Source organism: Anomalospiza imberbis, chromosome 3 (assembly GCF_031753505.1).
Source record: "Anomalospiza imberbis isolate Cuckoo-Finch-1a 21T00152 chromosome 3, ASM3175350v1, whole genome shotgun sequence".
Lineage (NCBI taxonomy): Eukaryota > Metazoa > Chordata > Aves > Passeriformes > Viduidae > Anomalospiza > Anomalospiza imberbis.
Window position 1 is genome coordinate 12,944,090 of NC_089683.1, and position 21,238 is coordinate 12,965,327.

Here is a 21,238-nt window from a genome sequence, read left to right on the forward strand (position 1 = left end):
ATGCCATTGTATATAATGCACTGTTTGAGAACACTGAAATATATAATGAGAATAAAAGGAGTTACTGAATAGTCGATCCATGTGTGAAAATAGTGAATGAGGCAGTGGCTGTGGACAAGGTTGCAAGAGAGGACTTGTGAAATGATTTATGGAGATATAGGCAGATGGAAATCTCTTCTTCAAATTATTTTCCAAAATGTATCACTGGGTCTTGTGTTTTTTTTTTCATTACAGGCTAATGTTGTGAGATTTCCCCAACACCCTCCAGCTGCTGTCACCCCAGTAAGCTTGCAAGCTGTGCAAAAAAATCCAAAACTAAGTGGGTGACTTGTCAGCAAGAAAGTTACTTAGATTTCATTTCTGTAAGGAAAATCTAGGAAAATCTAGGGAAGGAAAAGTTGAAGTTGTTTTCCCAAGAAGGAATGAATTAAAAAGAAATACAGCACATCTGGTAACTATTGCTATTCCCGAAATGATAAGAATGTATTATAGTAAGTAAAACTCAGGTCTTAAGGATATAACAGTAAATCAGTTTTGCCAAGTATTGAAGATGTGTGGAATAGCAGCTTGTAGTTTAGGCTCAGGAGCAGGCACTTAAAATATGAAAAACATTCTAAAGAGATATAAGCAGTTTTAGGAAATGTTTTTTTACTGGGAACTTTCTCATAATCCAAAAACTTTTAACAAGCTCTGCTTTTAAGGTCCCTAGGAAATGCAGCTCTCCCTGAGGTACTAGGGTAGCTGTAAGAAATAATTTATGCTTTCGCTTATTTTACTGTAATGCGTTGTTATTTCCTGCCTGATCAGCCTGAATGTGGAATGTTATCTATTAGTACAGCTGTGAGTGCTTCTCCATGCTGTGAGATGACAGCCTGGTTATTTGAAAGACTGTTCAAGGATTGCAAACTTTGCCTGGAAGACTAATCTTTACTTTAATAATTTAAAATTGGGAGCCCAAATACTATTTTTTAAGCATAGACATATTGCAAAATGTTGATAAATTTGTATGTATTTCAGTGTTTACTGCTTTGTAACTTGGTGAGATCTAAATATTTCAGTTAAGGGAAATTTGCTCTATATATTTTATATTTGTATCTTTTTTCTGCTTCTTACTGACAAATAATTTTAACTCCTCTTATAGATAAGAATATATATCCTGTGTTGTTCTGCATTCCTTTTTTCTGTGTTTGGAGAGTGCTTTCATTTATATAATGACTGCAGTTGCTGCCTCTGCCTAAAGTAGAACAGGGCAGGTGGAAAGGCTGCGTGAGATGGTGTGGAGTAGAGTTGGTTATCTGAGTTGCCGTATTACATAGTACAAATTGATGTAAAAAGAGGGTTTTTTTTCAGAACTAGTTTGTTTTTCTTGATGTTACTGAAACTTTCACGAGCAATCTTTAGGTAGCTTAGCACCTAGATATTAGCATAATATGTTGCACACCGAGTACTTTGACTGCTAGGCATTACAGATCATTGTGGCTTTTATTTGGCATAAAAAGAATGATCTATAATGTCTTACAGGAGAACATAATCAGAAGTCAATGTCTTTTGTTACTACCCAAAGATTGAGGCAAAGCTAAATCAATAGACAATCTGTAGCACATTTTGTTTATTGCATCCTGGCATTTAAATTATTTTGTGTTACAGCCTGTTTTAGCTTATGCAGTTAAAGTAGACATTATATGAAGTAGTGAGTAATAGAAAATACATAAAGCACTTGTAGGCTAGGAGCCAACTTAAACTTAATCAGTGAATGTATGTATGTGTTGTATTTAAGTTAAAATGTGTGACATGCTGTCTGATGACTGTTATTGTAATTGCAGCCAAGAGGCAGCAGAGCACATGGTGCATCATTTATCATCACTAGAGCAATTGCAGGTAAATATTACTTGTTCTTACATTCATGACTTCTAAGACTCTGTGGATTACTTGTAAATTTTACAATTTCTGCCCTTTAGGGTCTCTAATGATGGAAGCAGTAATGGAAATAGAGTACAGGATGTATTTTCAGGAAGATGTTTTCTGATTGTGAACATGGCTATGTTATTTTTATGTCAATTTTGTAAGCATTCTTGTCTCCATTAGTTTGTTGGGACAAACTAATAAACCATACATCTTAGAAGTTAACAAGCTCTGTGTTTTGCAAACTGTATTGGAGCCTTATTTTTACCCCCTCTCTTAACATCTCTTGCACTGGGCTGTCTGCTTGTTAGTTCTATGAGGAAGTTTTAAATTCTGGTAATACTACATTGCATAAACCAAGTGTTAAATGGCAGTGACTGAACTGTATTTTCATCCAGTAGGAATTTCTCGTAGAATTTAAAAAAATGTGCAGTGGATTGGTTTTTTTGTTTGTTTGTTTAGTTTGTTTTTTATTTGCCATTTGCATTTTTTCTAACATACGAATTCGTTGGCCAAATAGAAAGGATTTTTCTCTCAATACCTTTTTCTTTAATGAGAATTTGAGATTCCCTGTGCAGTAACCTGGAGGGTGTTTTAAGACTACTAGAGATGTAATTTTTACCTTTTTCCATTTTAGGTCCTGCATTGTTTTTGCTTCGGTACATCTGGTACAGGTAGGTTTTACAAGAATACTGCTTAATTTTCCTATTTAGTAATATTTTTATAGCTTTGTGATTTGATGGAAAGTAATTCCTCATGGGAGTAAAACTGAACACTTGTTTAGAATATTGTCCAAGCAATGCTTAGAATAGCCACTTTTCATAAATTGAGTTGCAGCTGAAGTCTAAATAGAAGAAGACAGGCACGTACTAGTCTGACTTAGTGCTTTTATCAGAAGCTGAAGTAACATTGCAGTTGAAACAGGTTTCTCCAAACACGTGTTTGTCCTTTCCACTCCCAGCTGAGATACTGCAAGGGAAGCTGTTGTGAGGCTTTTTTCTTAAGCCTCAATGACAGATATGATGGCCTGACAGAGTTTGCTTCCCTTGGAGTAATAATTTTGAATTTTTTTTCTTTGACAATTCAAACTCATACAAAAAGCTTGAGCAGCACTCATGCCATTTATAAATTTTAGTTTTGATTCAAAAAGTCATTAAATGGTTCCATAAATTTATTGTGGTAAGTACAATGTTTCTGGAAAATTTCATCTCTGTGGTTATTATGGCTTAGCAGGTTTGAAGATAACAGTTTCCCGTTTTAAAGGATAATCTGTTGGTTTTGAGTTACATGGAAAGGGACATTAATGTGACTTCATGTGAAACAGTACTGTACTTGAATTTGGCAGGGTATGCTGTTTTCCCCATTGCTGGTGTTCTACTTTATTTTTGTGCACCTACTTTCCTCCCCACCCTTTTCTTGTGAGGGGGTGATGTTTATGGGCAGCAAACTGCCGTGTGAATCTAGTTGTAGACAGAGTTCACTTACTTCTCTTCCCTCCCTCCAGCAGTCATACTTAAAAGCTAATTTTAAGCATTTATAGTTGATTCTAGTTGCTATTTTCATGTATTTGATAAAGGAGTTTTGGAGGGAGCTTGGGAGGCCTCTAGTTTAAAGTCTCACTAAAAGCAGGAGAACACCGAATTCCAGCTGGGTTCCTTTGTGCTCTGTCTAGCTAGGTGTTGGAAAGGTTGAAGGATGAAGAACCCAGAGAGTCTCTGGTCAGCCTGGTCAAGTGCCTGACTGTCTTCATGGTGAAAAAAATCTCTTCTTAATGTCAGCTTGGAACCTCCTTGGTTTTGGAATTACAGGGACATTTAGGTTGGAAACGACCTTTACAGTCCAACTGTTACCCCAGCACTTCCAAATCCTCCAAAGGGTTGATCATAGTTTCTTGTGTTCCAGCCATGCATCTCTGTTCCTCCCATCTTCCTGGTAGTCTCCTAGGTATCAATCAGAATGCTGCTGTTTTGTCATCTTGAAGCCTCCCCTTCTTCAGGCTAAACAAGTACAATTCCCACAGCATCTGATTTATTGTAGGGCAAGTACTCCAGTCCCCTGATCATCTTGGTGCCCCTCCTGTTTACTGGTGTTCTTTTAATGGGTGTACCAAAACTGATTGGTGACCAGAGTGTAAAGAATGATAAATAATTGATCAGTTCCGTTAATGTGCAGTTTTGTGCTATTAGTGAAAACAAGGCTGTTGTTAGCCTTTGTCGTTGGCAGGGTGCAGTGTTGATTCATGTTCAGTTGCAAATCCTCTCAGGTAATTGATGGTTGCCTTGAAGCTGAGTTGTCTGATGTGTATATCTGCATTGGTTTGCTGTGTGTTCTGATTGAGCCCGATGGTTTTGGTATTTCAGCCCTGCAAAGTTTTCTCTGCCTGCTGGACTGGTTCGTCTGGTTAGTAAGCAGATCAACTGGCACCTCGTACTTGCAAGGTAACCAGCTCCCATGCTTTGCTATTTCTGACAGGAGTGAATGTATTAATGCTCCCTCTGCTCCCCCACCATCCCCACTCAGCCATGCTGAGTTGATATTGTGCTAGAGATTTCTTTCTGGTCTAGAGAAATACTGGAGGCTCTCACAGGTGGCCTCAGTGGGCTACCTAGGGCTTCTACCTGCTTCCCTTCAGTTATTGCACGTCTCACTCAGGGCTGAATGTCTGTCTAGCTTTTGGGACAAAGTGGCTTGCAGTGCAGTCATTTTCAAATTCCAAGTCCTGAATTTGGTTGACTAAAGACTTATAACTTGGCAGGATATATAATGTTAAAATAAGCAATTTGTATTTGTGGAAAGTGAATACATACCCTCAAGACTTGTCTGCTATTGCATAAATAGAGAAGTGAGAGTTCCAAGGCTAGAACCAGCTGTTCTGCAGGACTTTCAGCAACATCAGTGAAGTCACTGGCTTTTAAAAGTAAGCACAGAAAAATAGTTCAGTGACATGATTACGTGAAGGTAGTAGGGAAGGTTTTAGTTTATGCTGTGCGCAGAGACATCACTTACTGAATTATGATATTTGTTTATACCAGATAAAGCAGTACATAGTTGTGTACATTGCTGTTGTAAAATTATCTGTAAGCAACATCTGACTCTGACCTCCCATGCAGTGGGATTTTTCACATTGTGCTGTTTTCTTAGTGCTGCTGGAAAGGAGTGGCAGGCAGATTTCTCTGAAATTGAAGGAACATCAGCATGGATATTTTATTTTTAATAAAAATTTATATTTCCCATTTTAATTTTTTTAGAGTTTTAAATGAGGCAATTTATATCTAACCATAGAGAAAAGCACCTAGGACACTGATGCACATTCTGTAAGGAGTGGACTTAAAGTGACCTTTCGCATTTTTTTTTCTTTCAGCAATGGTAAATTGTTGGCAGTTGTCCAAGACCAATGTGTAGAAATCAGGTAACTTAGCATTATCTGTTACTTCAGCTATGGAGTTCTGAGAAAATGTATTCTTTCAAATATTTCAAATTTTCTGAGAAAATTTGCTTGCAATACTTTTACAGATTCTCTTTTTTTTTTGGTTTTTTTTGTTTTTTTTGGTTTTTTTTTTGTTTTTTTTTTGTTTTGCAATGTTATATGTTGTGAAATTTATCCATGGAATGATCATAAAAGCAGGAGCCTTCTGTTTCTTTTTAGTTCTCAGCCATCCCCCATTTAAAAAAAACCCAAATCCAACATAAACCATCCTTGAACCCCCCAATTATAATAGATGTGTTGATATAAGTATATATCTGTATTTCTCTCTCTGTTTTCAAGATGTGAAAGAAAAACAATCAAGATCCTCAAAAACACTCAGCACAAATCATGGTCTTTCTAACCTTTGCCTTTCTGCCCCCTTTTGAAATTCTCCCCTAATAAATGGGCCAAGGAGCTAGTATCTAGTGTTCTTCTCTGTGGAGTAGCTGGCATGTGCAATACTTCACCTGGTTTTACAAGTGGTGTGGATTGCTGTAAAGACTGATGCTTTCCCTTTTCTTGTGCTCTTTTAACAACCAAGCTCTCCTTTGCCAGTTCAAGAGCACATTTAGCTGTAGAACAGATCTTGATTGAGTGTGTTTACTTGCTTCACAAAAATCCATTTGCTAGAAGGTCAGACCTTCAATTTATATGTAAAAGAAGCAAGTATATGAAAATTGTTCAATCAAAAGTGGTGTGAGCACCATAAACGTCAGTTTAAAGACTATAAAATAAATCTTGTGTTTCAACTGTATTAATGTAGCTATATTCTTGCATTGTTTCTAAAATTGTAACCTAGAGAATACTGACTGGGTTTTTTTTTTTGAATTTATATGAAGCACTGAAATGATTCTGTCCTATTTTATACAGCATTACAAATAAATGAGGGATGTTCGTCTTTATGCAGTTGCAGGGGCTCTAAAATACTATTGTTAGTTACTGTAGCTGCCTAAGGGTGAAAGTTACTATCTGCTTTTTTTGACCAAGTCGTTAGAGGCTTGCAGACTTTTGAATTGTGCATTTGGAATATTTTTCTAGTGTTCTGTTACAGAAAATGAAATAGTGGGTTTTTTTGTATCTAGATTCATATGAGTTTTTTCTTCAGGTCTGCAAAAGATGACTTTGTATCCATAGTTGGAAAATGTCAAGGTATGGCTAACTCTTCATTATTACTAAGTGTCATCATTGTTATTCATACGTTGATAAATGGTGGTGTTGGTTTACTTTAATGGTAGTGATATAACTTCTTAAAATCATTGGAAATGATCTCTTAATGGTTTTGCTTCTTGACTAGCTCCATTACCTTCTCTCTGCAACTTCTCTCTATGATGAATATATGAAACTTGAATCTGAAATGAAATGATAATTAGAATTAATGGCTCTGGGAGACATACGTGGTTTTTCTTTTTTTACCCTCCTCTGAAATAAGCTTGTAATGGTGGGCCCCCTGCATTTTTTTTCATGTAATTGACTTTTTGTTCTGCTGGAGGTATTAAATTTATTTTTTTTGCTTTTATTAATAATTTTCTTCATTTTTCGTAGTATCAAAGGATCCTAACCCTCAGTGGAGGAGAGTGGCATGGAGTCATGATTGTACATTACTTGCTTATGCTGAAAGCAGTGGAACAGTCAGAGTGTTTGACCTGATGGGTAGTGAGCTTTTGGTCATTTCACCGGTATGTGCTCTCTTGGCTTAAATACAAATATAGTAGAACGGTTTTTAAGGATCATGGATAATTTCCACTCTTTGACCTTTTTTAAATCATGGCTTAGTTTGCTATAAATGCTTACACTATGAATACCATGCAGAAATGGACCATAAAAAGTTCCACTATAATACATCCATTATACTATCAACAAGAGTCATGTGTAGCTCTTAAAACAGCATAAAAAGGGTATGTTTTACATCTGTCCTGAATTGTGGTAGATCTGTAGATGCATCAGATGCTGAAAGTATGGAATCACCGCAGTTTGTAGTAATAGATAATAAATCTGCACTTTGTATGCAGAGTCAAATTGTAAATCAAGAAATATTTCTGCCAGAGTACTTTGCTTGGTACAATATTAGATAATTGCTGTTGACAGGCCCCACACAATACATTTTCTATTTTGTATGTTCAGTGGGTGTATTGAACTGGTTTGTGAAGGTGGCTCAAGTGTATTTCCTCAGTATATTGTCTTTGCAAACTTTGTAATAGTACAATTTCTTTATAATCAAGATAAAAGAAAATGTTTTTAGTTTGTAACTGAAACTTTATTTTTTTTAATACAATAAAGTTAATTTTACTTTCTAATTGTTTCAGTAACAAAGACACTTTTTTTAAAATCCCCTTTCTCTCTCAATGTCTGCCCTCATTTCTGGGTGAAGACAGCAAATTTTCCAGGCGATCTGAGTTACGCTATTGCTGGATTGATCTTTCTAGAATACAAAGCAAGTGCCCAGTGGTCAGCTGAACTCCTTGTTGTTAACTACCGTGGAGATTTGAGAAGTTACCTTGTAAGGTATGCATAAATTTTGACTTGCTTTGAGGTGGCACAGTGAATTTCAAAGGAATTCTTTCTACTCTTTAAAGAAAATAAATCTGAACTAACGCATCTATTTTTTTTTCCTGGCATACTTAGTGTTGGAACAAATCAAAGCTTTCAAGAAAGTCATAGTTTCAGCTTTAGCAGCCACTACGCCCATGGGATAACAACTGTCATTTATCATCCTGGTCACAGGTAAGCGTTCTGTTTGCTACCTGACATTGGTATGCAAACAATGAACAAAAAGTGGCAAAAGAAGCATTGAAGTGTGTTGGATAGGGAGGGGGAGAAAAATCTATTTTAAAATTGCTAATTAGGGCATCAGTAATAACAAGTCATGTCTGTTTCTAATATGAAAGAGGAACCTTAGTTCATCTCACTTGACTTTCATTATTCCATTAGTAAAGTTACGTCCTTTTCTGTTTGAGTACCTTGTGTAAGCAACATGCTCTTTTTAGAATGCCAGGAATAGCTTCAAAAGAGGTTTCTGAATGTGGTGCAAGATAGGTAAAGGTTGGAGTATAAATTTAGCTGGGTTTTTTTCCTTCTTTTTTTTTTTTTTTGGTGTGTGTTTTTTTTGTTGGTTTGGTTTTGTTTTGTTTTGTTTTTCTATCTGGAATTTATTGCTGGACTTATTGGCAAGCCCATTTTCCCGAGTGTTCTCAGTGGAACTGCCAGGCTCTGGTATTTGGAGTTGGCTTGTGATGTGTTGTCTCTATTAGTAATCTTTGAGTACAGAAACTGGACTTGAAATGTGGACTGACTGCCTGCATGCTTTTGAACCCAGTGTAACTGGAATAGGTCCTGGTTAGCCTATTACCTTTACCCTATGCTAAAAATCAGTCTACTTTTTTAATATCAATTTGTTATGTACCAAGATAAATGCAGCAACTCTATTTCTCTTCAATTGTGGGAACTAAACTTTGTTTTATATATGTATTAGATCTGCTAGGATTGAATCTTTTAGTGTAATGTTATATCAGTGTATTGTTTTAAATGGAAATTAGGCTTGGCTATAAAATGCCAGAAGAAACCCTTCTTGAAAAAACTTCTCATTCTTCAGTATTAAGTGAGCTTGTCATATCTATCTTAGGAAAACAAATTATTATTAATGAGATGTAATATTCTTCTAGGTTATTATTTTGAGAGATTAATTTTGTAAATGGCTTTTTCTTTTCATCTAATTAATATTTAGTGATTTCACATAATTAATACTCAGTATACTAAACTTACAGTTTTGAGGTAATAGTTGTGGGTTATGGAGCTTTGGTAGCACTACAGGACCAGACAGCAGAACCAACCCATTTTTTCCTTTCATCAGAGGAGGGTTAATGGTTATAGAATTTCCTGCTATGTGCAGCCTGTTAAGTGGCTTGACACTTGGAAGAATGCACAATTGGATGGAAAACAAAAAAACAATGTTTTGCCCCTGATGGATGCAAGTCTTTTCTGTTTTGATATTAGTCTGTGGTAGAAAGCTTGTAAATTTGACATTGGAGAATTCTAAATTCGCAAGTAGGGTCTCTTGCTGAAATTTTATTGTTAGCCCAAAAACCCTAGAAGGGCTTGAACACAAGTACTTCAAAGTTGTGCATTAAAGAAAATTGTTGATACACCTCGAAGTTTTAATTTTCAATAATGTGTTTGATCACTTAAGACAAGTTCAACTTCGTCATTTTGTGCTTTCTTGCATTTCATTTAATCTCAGGTGGTGAAATTATACTGATCTTTCTTCATTGCTTGTCAGGCTTGACTTACTGCCGTAGTGTATTACTGTGTATTTGCTCATGACCCATTATAATGCAATAAAATAGCAGTTAAGAACTTAATTTACTTAATTTTTTCAACTAGTTGTATGATAATTGCTAAGAGAATATGTCAGTAGGGAATGTTTCTGAATCTGTAGGAAAACTTGAAGCTATAACTTTGGGAAAAAATCCAGTAATGACTTTCACTGTTTTTGAAAAGTATTATATACCTTAATTTAGATACCTAATGTTGGTGTTCTCATGTAATTCTGCTTTCATCTAGGATGGAATTTATGGTGCATTTTAGTTGGCAAAACTTAAATGTCTGCTTCAGTCTGCTTCAGTTTTCTAAGTGCTCTTTGTAAACTCAAATCCAAGGTTCAACAGCTGCTTGTTTTGGTATCTTAATCTGGAACTGAATGTGTCATTTCTGGGTTATCTGCAATTGCTGCAGAAAATGTTTGATATTAAAGTATAAAGTTTGCAATGAAGGGCTTGTGATGAAGGAGGTAGAAGATTTCAGATTTATTTAAAATATTTGTACCAAAATTGCTAAGTAAAGAAGGGCATAGCAAGTTTTTCTTGGATACCTCAACTGAGCTTGTTCTTGAGACTGTTGTTACACTGGTTATCTTCAGCCCAACTTTGTATAAACCTGGGGAGTAGAGTACAGTTGAGCTACTGCAAGAGCAGCCAGTTTTTGAGACTGGAGGAACCCTTGGAGATCATCTAATCCATTCCCCTTCACCTCAGGGTCAGCTAGAGGAGGTTGCTTGGAGCCATGTCACTGCAAGTCCAAGACCTGCACATCTGTGTCCTCCCTTAGGAGCACGGTCTGTGTCAAGGCCTCTAAGGTGCTAGGGAGCTGCTCCAGAGGGTGCTGGAGACTGAGCCTGGCAGCACATCACTGTGATCTTTTAGAACATACACAAAGACAGGTTCTGGCCATCTTTTCTGCAAAATGCTGCACTCTAGGCCTGGCATTTACATAGGGCTTTTTCCATGTTTTGTTGAAAGGGTTCCTGACCCCTGCTAATCAGGTGTCCATCCGAAACAAAAGCTCAAAGCACCCTTTGATTAGGAACAGCTGGCAAACCTTGCTAAAAGCTTCTAAAGCATGCTAGCTAGCTCCTCCTGTCAATGACAGGCATTGTGAACTTCCTCAAAGGCTTCCCAGGAATCCTCTGATGGTCTCAGGAGTCCTCAGATGGTCCTAGAAGTATGTAGATGTTTAAGGGCTCCTGCAGTTGTACCTTTTTTTGTAGATACTTTCTTTACCTTTTGATGAGTGATTCATTACAATGATGCTTCCAAGCAAACTTAGACACCTATTCTCAGAGTTTTCATCGAAGTAGTCATCAGTTAAATACAGAAGTGCTTGTTAATAAGGTGAAAGGGCTTCAAGGGCAAATACTGTGATAGGGTTTAGTGGTGATCAGCAATAATTATAAGACTTACATAAAAGTTTTTAAAATGCCACCTAAGGTGTGCAATGAAAGTATTACATGCACATGTCTAATTGATACAGTGGCTTTAGAAAACAGAATTGACAAACCTTAATGTGTTCAGTTCTTCAGTGAAAGAGAAGTAGCTTTTGTACCACATCTGAATAAATGGGAATCTGATGCTTAAACTGAATGTTCGGAACTTGTTATATGCTTAAGCAGTAATTTTTGTCATTTTTGAGGGTAAGAGGGAAACTCAGACTTGTGGCCAGACTTATTTTATTCTAGATGTTGGGAATTATGACTTACCTGGAAAGCTAGAGATGAGAATAAATAGGTATACATGCTACGAATAGCAAATGTTACTTGAATGATGTTGAAGTTTGTTTAGATTTCAGGGTATTTATTCAGAAAGTTTATTGGGGCTCTTAAGTGTCTTCATATATTTAGCCTTTTGTTACTCTAAGCAAACTGCTATAGACTTAAGAAAATTTAAAAATATGTGGCAGTATATGAAATCATAATGCGTCTTTATATATTTTACAGACTTCTCCTTGTAGGAGGCTGTGAAACAGATGAAGATGGAATATCTAAAGCTGCTGGTTGTGGAATATCTGCTTGGAGAATTCTGTCAGGCTCTCCCCATTATAAACAGGTCACTAGTTATGAAGATGATGTTAGAACAGTAAGTTTGTCTCCTCATTTTACTGGATGAATATTGTTGCTGGAAGCTCAATAAGTATCTCTTTATGAAAGATGAATTTAATGTGATGTTTTGCTATTTTCTAAGCTATGTTACATATGTCTAAACAGTTATCTTTTTTCCCCACAGCATCTGTCTGTTTTTGCTTTTTCTGTAATATGATTTGAACTTTAAATTCTTAATTATCACTTGTGGTTTTAAAACCAAAAACAAGAAGAAAGGAGTCTGTAGATTTCCAAGCTACAATATTTTTTGCTCTTAATTGTACATTGGGATATGTTACTTGTCTTTGTTGGAAAAAAGTTACAGTTTGTTATTCTATTACTTCAGAACAAAAGGCAGGACACCTGAAATAAATATTTCAGTTTAATTCTGACTCTTGATTTCTTTTGCTTCTAGTAAAAGTAAATGTTTGATTTGGTAACAGCTTGGTTATACTGAAATAAATTTACAGTATTCCAGGATAAATTCCAGCGTTTACTCTTTATATAGGTATTACTTAGCATTACAAGCGAGTTGTTAATTTAATTGCAAATGAGGAGTGCTTTTGTGTGACATGTGATATACCTACTGAAGTCAACAGAATTATACAAACTGGATTTTATTATACTTGCATTATTTTAGAGTAGGCAGTCTTAAGGAAGTCTAAAAATAGTAACATCATAGAATATGCTGAGTTGGAAGAGACCCACAAAGATCATCGAGTCCAGCTCCTGGCTCTGCACAGGACACTTTGAGTCACACCGTGTGCCCAAGAGCGTTGTCCAAACCCTTCTTTAGCTCTGTCAGGCTGGTGCTGTGACCAGTTCCCTGGGGAGCCTGTTCCAGTGTCCAGCCACCCTCTGGGTGGAGAAACTTTTCCTGATATCCAACCTAAACCTCCCCTGACACTTCAGGCCATTTCCTCTGGTCCTGTCACTGTCACCACACAGCAGAGATCAGTGTCTGCCCTTCCTTTGCCCCTCATAAGGAAGTTGTAATTGCAGTGAGGTCTCTCCTTAGTCTCCTCTTCTCCAGGCTGAACAGGCCAAGTGACCTCAGTCACTCCTCACACAGCTTCCCCTCAAGGCCCTTCACCTTCCTCATGGCCTTCTTTGGGCACTCTGATGGCTTAAGCTCTGTCATTGTAGCCCTGTTGACTCATTCAACTCGCCGTTGACCAGGACCCCCAGGTCCCTTTCTGCAGTGCTGCTCTCCAGGCTCTCATTCCCCAGACTGTGCATACAGCCAGAGTTGCCCCAGATACACAGTCTGGCACTTGGCCTTGTTAAACTTCATATGGTTGGTGATTGCCCATCTCTCTAATTTGTCAAGGTCTTTCTGTTGATCCCCTAAAGCATCTTGTGGAGTTGTTCTAGTATTTTAAATACGGCTTAATTTTTGGTGCATGAAGCAGCGTATGAGATTGTTTTTCATTGTATAATTTGTTTCTGTTCTTACAGGCACAGAGAAGAGGATTATTAAGGATTATGAATTTAAGATTTTACAGCAGGCGAGGAACAGAACAGGTATTAAGATCTAGGTTTACCTTAGAAATGTATTTTACTAACATAATTGTCCATTAATGACTACCTGAGAGACTGACTGCAAGTAGGTTTTAATTATTGCAACTTAGGAATTAACATTCTATTAAATTAAGCAAAAAGCTTTTGCATTAAATGGAGTAGCTTGCCAGTTATTTGGCTTTCTTAAAAATTCCATTAGTTCATTTGCTGAAGCTTGAATCACTGGGTTTCAGGAACAGGTCTAGAGATGTAGAGTTCAATATTAAATGTAAACCCTTATTCAAAAAAGAAGGTAAAAGGAGCCACCTAATTATTTGTTAATGAATGTGATAATCAGACCACATTAGATGTGTTATATATTCTACAAGAAGAAAGTAGATTGTGATGGTGTTTCTCAAGTATATGCCCAAGAGATAAAGAACAAAACTGCGCCTTCTGCACTACACCTATCCCACTAGAAAACCACAAAAAACCCTCAGCCCACAATTTTCACCCCATGTGGGGAAGAAAAAAAGGGTGGATACAAACGAATAATTTATGACTTAAATAGGGCAGACACAAGGACTTTATTTTTATAGTCTGAGATACTATGGAAACATTTTGCTAAGTAGCTTCAGAAGTTTATTATGGGTCAGACTTCTACTCCCAGAATACATATGAACCTAATGAAACTGCTGATCAGAACCAACTTATTCTTAGCAAACTCTGGGTATGGACCTTGTGTTCTCTGCCATGAATGAGTGTTAAGCCTTGAATATTGTGCTGACTTATAGGTGTGTGCTTTCTGTATTTCTAAGGTGTTGTACATGGTGCTCGTGGCTTTCTTCTACATGCCTTAGGAACTTCCCATGCAGTACTGCGCTTCCTTTTCTTACCTCTTGTCTACTCATCATGTGTAGCCTTGGTTTGATTCCTTTTTCTATCCCCTGTTCCCTTCTTGTAAAAAAATTTGTTTTCCCTTCTTTTGCTTTACAAGGAAGCAACAGTAAAGAATCTGTCTACCACCTTCGCTCTGTGTCCTTCTGAGAGGAAAAGTAGCTGATCTGAGTTGGAAATGACCTTAATAGATTTTTGGGAAGTTTTAGGTGGCTTGTTAAAAGAAGAAGTTGCCTGCTTAATTGGAAAGGGAAAACAAATCTTTCTGAATCTTTCTTGAAGGTGAAGAGGGAGAGATTTTATTCACTGAAAATGCTAGAGATAAAGCTGACTTAAGCTTTTTTAGCTGAAAAGCTTGTATTGCATGTAGTTGTACTAATCTTCAACTTCATTGCACTTGCCAGTACTAAATTATTGAAGAAATATGGAAACTTATTTATCCTTGAATGTTTTAATCCAATTTCAGAGTTTATGGCTTACATATATAAGGTATAGTTTTTATTCCTAGTGTGAGATTAACATCATGCTTAAAATATGATAGACACAGCAGCTAGAGGACTTGTATATTAGAACTGGCTACACTGGGATTTGATTCTTAGTGTTGTTAAATGACACTTAAAAAACGTGAAGTGCCAGCCTGCTGAGTTTCTCAACATCTTTTGCTGTTCCCTTAAGCTGATGAGCTGTTTACGGGGGCAGCATTGCCTGCTTTGGCAAAGGACTGATAAGTTTCTATAGATAACAGGGCTTGGGTGATAAATTTGAGTCTGTTAATGGTCACCCAATATTTAAATCTCACAGCCAGAGAATTATTACTGACTGCTGAGTAAACGTTTACCTCCTTTGAAGATCTGTGATGTATACCACTGATCAGTTATCTGAACAGGTTGTATATTTTACCTCTATGTTCTAGGTCCTTTAACAGTCTTTTGTTCTTTGTCTGTTGTGCATGCAAATTGACTTGTAAAGAGAGAAGTGCCATTAGAAGGCATGTACAGTTCCTGGGCAAATTAAAATTGAAAGTGCAGTACTGCAGCTGCCTAAGAATATAGTCAGAGAATATTAATTTTTTCTAATATAAATAATTCTTAATGTTTAAAAAAAAACCAAAACCCTTAATGCTCTTTTCAATTAAAGACACGTTCTAGGCATGGATTTAAGGAGTGCTCTCAACAGCTGCAAACCACTGTACAACAGTAAATAGATTCCTTGATTGTCATTGCTTCTATGGCATACCTAGAACTTAAAAATGCTAAGAAATAAAATAAAAATAATAATAAAAAAACCTCCCAAGTCCAAACAAACACACTGTCTTGCAAAGAATATTTTTTATCTTCAGATAATACTTACCAGTAACATTCTTTAGAAACGCCATTAAAACTTCTTAATTGATGTCAACTAACCTTCCTGTGCTTCATTTATGTTGGGGTATTTTCTAAGAGGGGAAGTGCTGGCCTAAAAATTGGTTAGCTGCAAACTTGGAAATTTTTAACTGTGAATCTTGATTAAAAGGTTTTTTAAAGTGAACTAACCAAATGGAATTTCATTAACAATATACTTTTTGGGAATCTATATCCTGCTGTCTTTCAGGGAAGATGAGACACTTTAAGAAATGAATGGTCTTTCTGAAAATGTAGAATTTTGTTGGGAGAGGGGTGAATAAATGTAAAATGTATTTTTAGAAGTTGTCATTCGTTGCCAGTGTCACTAAATTTGACTTTAAAATTTAAGTGCGTATTTAGAGTGTCTTGTGGAAATAGCGTACAGATCCAGTTGTAAATGTGCAGGATTTCATGAATCCTTAAAAAGGCATTTTGTTAGAAGTATATTTTGTCTCTTAAGGTATCCAGAGCTGAAGGAAATCTTAATCCAGGAGAATTTTTGTAGCGTTAATGATGTTAACATGCAAATGGTGAATTATTTTATCTGTATGGTCTTAATCTGATATTTGCTATGTTACTACTTGGTCTGTTGTCACTCAAGATGTTCTTGGGTTCTGATTCAGTACCCTGAAATGAACAACAGATCTCTTATGTCTCCAAGATCTCTTAATGTCTTTATTTTCTGTATCCCTTTTTTTTTGTTTTCCTTTAATTCAAGAATTTGATTTGTAGTAATGCCCACCTATAAGCTTCCTCCCAGGGAGGAAGAGCTGTACTAAGCTGTGTTTTGGTGATAGTCTTCCTTGGACGGACCAGAGAGCCAGGATAGTAGAAAACTGAGGCTGCTGAATGTTTTTGCTGTACAGAGAACAACCTGCAGTTTTCCCTCCAAGCAGCTCTGCATTGCTGTCAGGGTGTTTTCTTAGGAATGCTGCACTTCGAGGTTTTATTTGCCATATAACAACATGATACAGAAGTTTACATTCGTAAAGATTTGTTCATGCTAAGATTGTGTTCTTCCTTTATGCAGGTTGTTTTTATTCTTCCATGTCACAACTGATATCTTATCTTTTTCTTTTAGAATAAGGGGTTTTTTGTTTGTTTTTAATTTAAGGCATGTTAACTTTTCAGAGTGCAAGATTGTACAATTTTTTGTTTCCCTAAAATAGAAAAAAAATATGTATTTGAGGATTTTTTTGGCTGTTCCTTGGTGTATATCTTTACTATGTTTGTTTGTTTATTTGCTTGGATATCATGTTCGGCAGGATGGAGTTTTCAAGATGAATCTTTCTCCTGATGGATCCCTTTTGGCAGCTATTCATTTCTCAGGAAAACTGACAATCTGGTCTATTCCATCTCTCAGACAACAAGGAGAATGGGACCAAACTGCTCAGGTAAGAAGAATGTACATGTTTAGAGACTTGAATTATACATATTACTCCTCTGGAATTGTGTTTTTGAAGGAGATGAGAGGAGTTTGTGTAATGGTGTGTTAGCTACATACTAGCTTCCCATTCAGCTCCATGTTTTTCAAGAGCCCTATACTTACATTTATTATAATCTTTCTATGTTTTACCCATAAACTGTAAACTTGAAAAATTAAGAAAAAGAACCAATTATGTTGCAATTAATTTTTCATGAGGCATTTTGGTGCCAAATAGGTAAAACTGTTAGAATTAGACTACAAAGCCATTAGACTTAAATGCAGTTATAAAAGAGAAGTAGAGGCTAACATGTCTAAATTTGTTTCAATGGTTGAAACCAAATTTTGAATGTCTTAGTATAATCTGTTCCTCCCTCAAAATTTACCATACCCGTTTCCAGATGACACTGTAGAATATTTTCGTAATCATTTTGCCGTTAAGTCCAATGCTTTCTGCAGGAATTATTTGCAAAACTAAGTAGAGGAAATTACATTAGGAATTGCTCAGACACTGGCAAACTTATATGTGACTTGTGTCAATTTAAACACTAGGAATTTGAAGCTAATTAGTTTTCAAAGGAAAAAAAACAACTTTATTTTAATGACAAAATGCATTCTGAAAAGTGAAAAATCTGAAATGATGCACACTAGTATGTGAAGTGTTCTGATTTTCCTCCCAATAATTTCTTGACTAACAAATAAAGAAGGCTTTTCACTTGGATTACTGTGTGTTATGTTCTAAACGTGCAAGACATAAACCAATATCAGTTCCAATCAGGGTAAACAAATGGGATCGAAATGTAATTTCAAGCTTATTTAGAAAAGCATTTTTAAACAGCAACCAAAGCAAACAAAAAAACTCAAAAGAAATTCTGCTTTAGTGTTGGGATAAGTGTTGTGTGTCAATATATGCATATCTATTAATTTTTAATATACACTTTAGACAAAGTTTGCTCAAGGATGCTTACATCCTTGAGCAAGTGAGTTGTATTTTTTGTTTGTTTTTAGCAATAATGAATGTGTATTCTGAAGGAGCATTCGGAACTTCATAATTCAGTGGGGGTGATATAAAGGAGTATTTAGTGCTTGACTGTTGCCATAATTTTTTTTATAGGTGAAACTGGTGTCCAAGTTATAATGTGTATTTTCATAATATGTGTGAAATTAACTTAGAGTGGCCTCATGTTTACTTTTAATTAGTAGACTCTCCTCTTTCTACTGAAAAATCAAGTCTGAAAAACACCTTCTGTTTGATCCTAATGTGCTTCAATTATTTCAGCCTCCTGTACTTCCACTGCGTTGCACTTGGGGGCAGGATTTCTGCCACATAATTGCAACATAATTCTAAGCCTTGAAGTGCATCAATTAATAATGCTGCTGCTTTTCTTGCACTAGTCTTGAAAGGGTCTTTATAATTATTAAAATAGCTGGGGAAATTACTTACAGAACTGTGCTAGACTGTCACACAGGACCATTACACAGACTCTTTTGGAGATTACTTTATGTGCCTGCAGTTCTATGTATAGACATGAAAAGCAAACACTTGGCTTTTGATTGCTGGAGAACCTTTATTTCAGAAATCTTTAGGGAATGGTTACTGTTTAAAGCTGATCAGGCTGTGACTTGTGGTTTTATGGTTTGGTTTTTTTGTGTTTGGGTTTTTTTTTTTTTTTTTTTGTTTCTTTTTTTTTATCGTCTGTAGAAAAGTACAGTGGTACTGTGAGGTTGTATGTTTATGCTTGAGAAGAGTTTGAATTTATAGAGAGCATTTTAATTGAAAGATGAGTGGGTCAGCTACAGAGTAAATAAATGGATTCTGTTTTACAAAGATTTACTTGCATATATATTTTTTTTTTTAGCCTGGCTATGATGAGCTTAACCCAGACTGGAGACTCTCTAGTGAAAAAAGAAAGAAAATAAAAGGTATGCAGTAAAGTTGGATCATTATTTTATATCACTGTGCAGTTAAGAATAGTGATGCAAAAACATGAAGACTGAAATGGCTGAATTAAATCTCAGTCAGGGTGCCAAAATTGCATTTTTTGAAATTGTAGCATGGCAGAGCTAAATAAGTGTCACAATAGGTTTTTTTTCAGATTTTTTTTAGGAATGCTTTTATAGCCATAACAAAGTTGATATTTCAGTTAGCACAGGATTTCATTTTTTCTTCCTGTAAATGTCTAATAAATCTTGAAAGCTACTGTAATTTAAAGATACCGGTTTAAAATTCTAAAAACAATTCTAAAGCAGGTTCCTCTGACTGGATTTACCTCATCACACTCTATTGTTTTCTGAAAGCTCAGGCCAATCTGAGCAGCCATTTAGCACTTGATTATTGCATGGCTGTTCGCAGAGTGCAGAGATCAATAACTACTCCATGATCCATTTGCAGCTGCTTATACACATCTATATTATTAAAAGATTCCTGCTTCTTTGTAATATTTTCCTTGGTGATTCTGTCTTTGGGTTAATTCATCTGACCTTGATAAGCAGGCTGCTGGTTAAGCACTATTAAAAAAGGAATAATGTGACCTATTTCTTAGTGCCGTTTAGGGAAAGGTTGTTTTCATCAGAGGAGTGGGAAGTGACGTGTGGGGAGCAAAATGAGCCCATTTTAGTCCAGCACCCAGTTACCATAATTAAGGTGGTGACCGGAAATGCCACAGCTTCCATCCTCAGTCCTAGAGACTTTCTTGTTTATTTGTTTTTTAGTTTAATATTCCTAACAGCCTCTTCTTGGAATATGTTGGTATGTTTACTTGTCCTCAAAAGCAGTGTAGCCTTTTCTGATTTTCATTAGTATTAGGTTTGTTGTCGTGTTGAGGATGGCCTGATAGGTAATGAAGTGGATCTTTATCATAGATCAAAAATCTGTTACTTTTTGTGCAAGTAAATCAGTTTACTGTGTATTTTTTCCAAATAATTTATATATGTTATATTTGTAATTGTGACTTTTTTTGTTCTCAACAGCTTTATTTAATACAAAACCTGTCTAGTGAAAGATAACTGATATAAAATACAGACTTAGTGAACCAAGGTTGCAAATATAACAATAAAAATCTGTTAGATTAGACCATATTTCTTCATAATGGAGGTCTCTTCTGTTCTTACCTGAGGTTTAACATTATCTTTCTTTATATGGTTCATTCTTATTTTAGATAAAGAATCCTATTACCCATTGATAGATGTAAATTGGTGGGCAGATAATTCTGTCATCCTTGCTCGCTGCTCTGGTGCATTGACTGTGTCATCAGTCAAAACATTAAGAAACTTGCTGGGAAAGACGTGTGAATGGTTTGAGAGTTCTCCTCAGGTCACCTCGGCTCATGAGGGAGGATTTCTAAGTCTGGAGGTGAGGAATGTGCACAAGCAGGTATCCTTTTGGAATGCAGTATAACAGTTTGCTTTTTTTATGTGTCATCCTAAGGTAGGGTGATTAAAATAGAAGATGTTACTTCTAATAGGAAAAGTGATTCTTCTTCATTATCTGTAGATAGGCATTGCAGCGGGATTCTGAACTTGCTGCAGCTTAACTGTTCTAAGAAAAACTTGATAAAACAATAAATAACTTGTGGAGAGTAGAAGCAAAACTCCTAGAATGTTGAGTCTCAGTGAGAGGAATCTTGCAACAGAAAAGAATTTGTGTTGACAGTAACCTTGCCTTGTATGTTAGTGCATCTAAAGAACAATGCATCCATTCCTCTTCCACTTTGAAATACGTGGCTCATAAAGGAACAGCTTTCAATTAGACACAAGGAACACAGTGAAGGCAGAGCCACGTAAGAGATACATTTTTTGATTATTTTTAGTAGGATTCCAGAAGGGAGTAGAATATAATAAAGTTAACCGTTAATTTTCTTTAAAACAGAGAAAATTACTCTTTTCTAAAGCTTATATTGAAATAGTTCTTAAACATCTTAATCAAAAGTTTAACATTAGAATCAGAAAATCTCAGTACGCACCAAAGCTTGTGTATATGTTTTTGGAAAGTTGTATTATTCTGGAAATAATACATACAGCTCATGACTGGCCTAAGGATGTAGTCTGAGATTGCGTTGAACAGAAAACCTTGATTTGAATAGCCGAGAGTTGAAAACACTCCTGTATGCTGCAGTAAGCTCTAGAAAGCGTGGGAAGATGTCTCCACTGTTCTGCCCTGTCTTGGCTGGTGCAGGAGGTGTAGGGTAAAGGCAGGTTACTAAGAAGCCTTCACTTCTGTAGGTGAGAGATGAAACCTCAGGAGAAACCAGGAGACAGATGCA

General features: G+C 36.1%; 1 protein-coding gene across 1 annotated transcript in view; it reads left to right on the top strand.

The window, feature by feature from the left end:
- Positions 1–21,238, top strand: part of NBAS (NBAS subunit of NRZ tethering complex) — a 158,525-nt gene that overhangs the window by 2,605 nt on the left and 134,682 nt on the right. The window contains exons 2-14 of the mRNA XM_068183435.1: positions 1,824–1,878; positions 2,540–2,576; positions 4,263–4,340; positions 5,264–5,311; positions 6,474–6,517; positions 6,911–7,044; positions 7,737–7,870; positions 7,991–8,089; positions 11,634–11,772; positions 13,233–13,298; positions 16,819–16,947; positions 18,836–18,899; positions 20,135–20,328. Of these exons, the coding sequence (XP_068039536.1) occupies positions 1,824–1,878; positions 2,540–2,576; positions 4,263–4,340; positions 5,264–5,311; positions 6,474–6,517; positions 6,911–7,044; positions 7,737–7,870; positions 7,991–8,089; positions 11,634–11,772; positions 13,233–13,298; positions 16,819–16,947; positions 18,836–18,899; positions 20,135–20,328 (1,221 nt within the window). The remainder of the gene's footprint in view (positions 1–1,823; positions 1,879–2,539; positions 2,577–4,262; positions 4,341–5,263; positions 5,312–6,473; positions 6,518–6,910; positions 7,045–7,736; positions 7,871–7,990; positions 8,090–11,633; positions 11,773–13,232; positions 13,299–16,818; positions 16,948–18,835; positions 18,900–20,134; positions 20,329–21,238) is intronic.